General features: G+C 40.2%; 1 protein-coding gene across 1 annotated transcript in view; it reads right to left on the bottom strand.

Moving 5' to 3' along the window:
• The window catches only part of ABCA13 (ATP binding cassette subfamily A member 13), a 259,148-nt gene that overhangs the window by 130,215 nt on the left and 123,829 nt on the right, over positions 1–5,104 (bottom strand). Inside the window, 1 exon segment of the mRNA XM_007472367.1 lies at positions 1,604–1,696. Coding sequence (XP_007472429.1) covers positions 1,604–1,696 — 93 coding nt within the window.

Raw genomic sequence — 5,104 nt, forward strand, 5'->3', positions numbered from 1 at the left:
TTCTACAACTTTGTTCCAAAAATATTGGAATTGTGTATTAACTACTAATTTTAAAAAAATCTATATCTATATATACATATATAGATATATGTGTGTGTGTGTGTATATATATATATATATATATATATATATATATATATATATATATATATAATGGAACATTACTCAGCCATGAAAAGGAGTGAAATTGGATCATTTGTAGAGATGTGGATAGACCTAGAGTCTGTCATACAGAGTGAAGTAAGTCAGAAAGAGAAAAACAAATATTGTATATTAACGCATATTTGTGGAATCTAGAAAAATAGTACAGATGAACCTATTTCCCCAGGCAGGAGTAGAGACACAGACATAGAGAATGGACGTGCGGACACAGCGGGGAAGGTGGGGAGCTCAGCTCAGTGCTCTGTGATGACCTAGATGGGTGGGGTGGGATGGGAGGGGGAGGGAGGTCCAAGAGGGAGGGGATATGTGTATACTTATAGCTGATTTACTTCAATGTTTGGCAGTAACTAACACAACATTGTAAAGCAATTATACTCCAATAAAATATATATATACCTTTTTTTTCTGCCAACTGTTCTTTCCTTGTTGCCAGGTTGGGCCCAGACTACATCCTTCAGGGCCACAGGTTACATTTCAATTTCTCAAAGGTAGATGCTTTTTACATCCTGTGTGTTTCTTTGGACAGAAGGGAAATAAAAGCATCACTATGGAAGCTTTTATTTAGTTTTAAAAAATTACTTTCTTTTTCAAGAGAAAACTAAAGTGAAACAGCATAATTAATTTTCTATTAATTCTTCCTCACTGAGACTGCTAACAGTTACTCGGTCTTGTGCTAATCACCAACATGACATGCACAGAATGTCATCACAAATTAGGAGAACACATGCCAATATTGTATTATTGTCTGGATTTTTATATTTATTGTGAAAAACATACACTTTAGTACCTAAGACATCATTATGGTTTTTATCACTTTCCCCATTTGTAAATTCTTGAGGCGGGGCCATGTGCTCTATCAATCCTGGTTCCTACAACATGTTATTTATCCTCAATAAATAACAGTCGAGCAAAATAAGAAAGAGAGAAGAAAGGTATATTTATGAAGAAAGCCATGTTTTATCAAGGTTTCATGAAAGGTCATCTCTATATTATCATTTTCAAAACCTAGAAAAAAAGAGTATTCAAAGTAATTCACACCCACACTGATGTTACGGACTTTTTCACTCCCTTTAGTTAAAAAAAGTACAATTAATCTTTTCATAGGTACAAGTTTACCCTAAAAGTAAACAACAGTTACTACATATTTCATACTTAATTGCTACCTTATTCTTTTAGTTTTGTTCTTTTGGGGTTTTAGTTAGCAAAGGGAATGTTATTCATTATAAATTAATGTTTTTTGCAATGATATAAAGCATGTATTCACCAAGGAAGGGAAGGGGTGATGATGGAGCTTATTTCAGGTCATTTTAGACGGCAGCACCCCTCAGGCCTGCTCAGTCTCAGCCCTACAGTGAGAACAGGCGACACAGTCCTGGAGAAGCCAGTCCTGCCAGCCTGGGGCCGGCTGGCTGGAGGCTGCACTTCTGCATCAGACACTTACAGGCCTGAGTGTAAGTCAGCACAGAGCGGGTCCTGATCCCCAAACTTCCGCAAAAGTACGTGGGTGAGCTCCACGTCACCGTTCTCACTGCTGCTTGTTGTGAGACTAAGGAAACAAGGTGGGAGGTTAGTACTTGCCTGGGAGCTCACAGGACAGTCTGTCAGAGAGAGCCCAGGCCAACTGTCCAGGCACATGTTCCTAGCAGCACACATAGAGCTAATCGTTCACCTTTTTTATGGTGAAGTCAAACCAGCAACCAGATGAAGAAATGTCTTAAAAGCACAGTTTTACCACCACAGATAATGCATTTTTATATACTTGCATTCAAGTGTATTATTTTTCTCATCCTTTCACTTAAAATTATAATATTACCAACTCTGGCATTTTTGTATGTTTTTTAAAAATTAATTTTAAAGGCTGCCTTGTATTACATCATGTTAATATACTAAAGTCTATAAAACTATTCTCTGACTGCTAAACCTCTGATTTGCTATCAGTACATGTCCTATAGCATAGCCCTGCAACAAAACAACTTCTTTTTTTCATAAAGTAGTTTCTTTAATTTTTAATTTTATTTTTTTATTGTTTTGGCTGCACTGCACAGCCGTGGGATCTTAGCTTCCCGGCCAGTGATCAAACCCGTGCCCCCTGCAGTGGAAGCATGAAGTCTTAATCACTGGACCTCCAGGGAAGTCCCACAAAACAACTTCTTCTATCGGCTTTTTTGTGTGTTTCTATATGTGAATTATATTGAACATTTTCTTGGTAAGAAGTCCTATGTATGCTTTACGTACACAATGAATTATAGTATCTCTTTTACTGGCACAAATCTCAGAAGTCTGTTCATAGTTCAAGCAGCATCCATGGGAACCAAGGCCACCAAGATGGAATCTCCTTATTGAATACACCATCAAAGATAAGATGCACTATTCTTATACTCTGGGAGAGATACAGAAACAAACTCTACATTAAATTTTATCCATCAATTTTAAGAAATATCTTGGCTTGAGAAAATGTAAAGGAGACGATATTTTAAACCTGGCTGATTAGGAGTGGGGCTCATTTCAATTAATTAAAATTCTGGATGATAAGTGTTTATGAAAGAATAGAGATTTATTACTTTCTAGAACTTATATCATGTAATTTACAAAATGCTTTTGAATAAACATCGCTGGGAACACTTATCCTCAAAATAAAGGAAAAAATGATAGACCATTTGCATGTGAACAATGACCTCAAATCTTTGGAAAGAAGCAGTATATAAATTAACAAATGAGCAGAAATGCTTTTTTCTAAAGAACTTCAACATTAGCTTCTCTTAAGAAATGTAGACACCGCAAGGTAACCTTCAACCACTGATTCTTCTAATCGATTTCTTTGTTTATAGACAAAGCAGAGTTGACTCCTGAACACCTTTTGACTTTCTACCAGCGATTAAACCTGGGGAGGTCTGGGTAGGTGAGGTTCGTGCACCCCACGTCCTGAAAGTACACGTCAAAGCCCAGAATGAGGTGCAATGTCCATCCTCGAGCAGAGCAGCCTCAGCACAGACGGGGACTTTACAGAGATTCCCAGTTTCCATAATCGGCAGTGAGCCTCTCATGCAGCAACCTGGTGTGTTCTCTGCTCAAAATGTATCACTGGTTCCCTGTCACCTATGAGCCTTGAAAGAGTATTCAAGTCCCTTCCTGCTCTTGTTGCGGTCTGGGAGCCACACACCTGGAGTCGAGTTCCCCAGTAAATGCGACCCGTGTCCCAACAAAGGACACCCGAGAATCACCAACACCAAGTAGAAAGATTAGCAAAGGATTTATACAAGTACAAGTATAGAAGCTTACACAAACTGTCCGGACAGGGTCCCACTCGGAGAGAAGTGAGTGAGACCCCAACTAACAGTCGGGCGAGGCCTTTATACCCTTCACAGGACGGGAAGTCACCAAGGCGGGAGGGAGCTGTTTAATTTTGAATCAGCCAATCAGGAACCCGGTTCTTCCTGCCCGAAGCAAGCAAGCAAAGCAACTTTCTTACAGAAGTCAAAATGTGCTGTTAGCCCTGAAGCTGTTCTTCCGTTTCTTTCGTCACACTCTTCCTGACTTTCTCTCCCAGAAGTAACCCCGGCCCAGCCCAGCAGAACCACCCTCTGACGGGGCCGACCAGCTCCCTCTGAAGGGCATCCACTTCTCTGCTACCTGGTTGGACACCGTCTCCAGCCACTAAGCTCCAAGGTCCTCCTCCTGTGAGCTCTCCTCTGCCACCTCTTCTATCCCGTTTCCTCCCAGTGGCTGCAACATCTCCACTGGCTTAACTGTGGGCTTCTCATCGCGGAACAAAACAATCCATGAGAGAAAGAGGAAGGCTTAGGACAGTAGTCAGAACACAGCCGATTCTCAAAAGCACTCTGTGGAACAAACTGTCATCTTGCTAATGCACTGAAATCGTAGGCCTACTCCTTCATCTCTATCCAGTTATTTTACTTCCCACAATGTGATCTTCCCAGACCTCTTACCTTTCAGAAAGGACCAATTATAAATGGAAAAGAAAGAACAGCTCACTACACCGAACTGAGGACAACTTTACTTTCAGGCCTAAATTGGAATGCGAACACCGCTATAGAATCCAAAACCAAAAAGAATAACTATGGGCTTCCCTGGTGGCGCAGGGGTTGAGAGTCCGCCTGCCGATGCAGGGGACATGGGCTCATGCCCTGGTCCGGGAAGATCCCACATGCCACGGAGCGGCTGGGCCCATGAGCCATGGCCGCTGAGCCTGCGCATCCAGAGCCTGTGCTCCGCAACAGGAGAGGCCACAACAGTGAGAGGCCCACGTACTGCAAAAAAAAAAAAAAAAAGAATAACTATTTATAGTTATTTATAGTTATTTCACTGCATGAAATACAACCAAGATTTTAAAATATCCAGGTGGTTTACAACTGGCCTAATCTGCTTCCGTACACCTGTGTCCAGAAACACACAGTGATGAAAGAAGCTGAAATTTACAACAAAGCTATGTCTCATAAGTAGGCAGCATGACCTCTGTTTCTGACAAATAAGAAAACAGTTTTAGAAGGAAAGGGATGCATTTTCCATGGAAATGTTGCCCATAAAAAGAAAACGTTATCTGTGGCATCTGTGGAAATACTCTGAATAGCTCTCTTTTGGCCGATTAATCCAAGAACAAATATGAAAGTTTGAAATGTTTTTTTGCTGAAAAAAAATATTGATCCACAAAGTAGTTTACTTGGAATAATTACTAAGAGCAAGTTTCAAAGTTATGGCTTACTTTTTACTACTTTTTTGCTTAGGTCTAGAGGTCACTTGAAAAACAAGGAAAAAAGAACTAGCTTTAAATTATCCCTGTTGCCATAAAATTCAAATGCTTGCTCTTAAACTATTTCTTTTTGGTTGTCTTCAAACTTTTGACTGTATTTAAAGTGCTGTTAGAAGCACATAAAGCCTGTCCTTACCAGACTCTAGGGATTGGAAAGAGTGCTTGATTGGGATT

Source organism: Lipotes vexillifer, unplaced genomic scaffold, assembly GCF_000442215.2.
Source record: "Lipotes vexillifer unplaced genomic scaffold, Lipotes_vexillifer_v1.1 scaffold1344, whole genome shotgun sequence".
Lineage (NCBI taxonomy): Eukaryota > Metazoa > Chordata > Mammalia > Artiodactyla > Lipotidae > Lipotes > Lipotes vexillifer.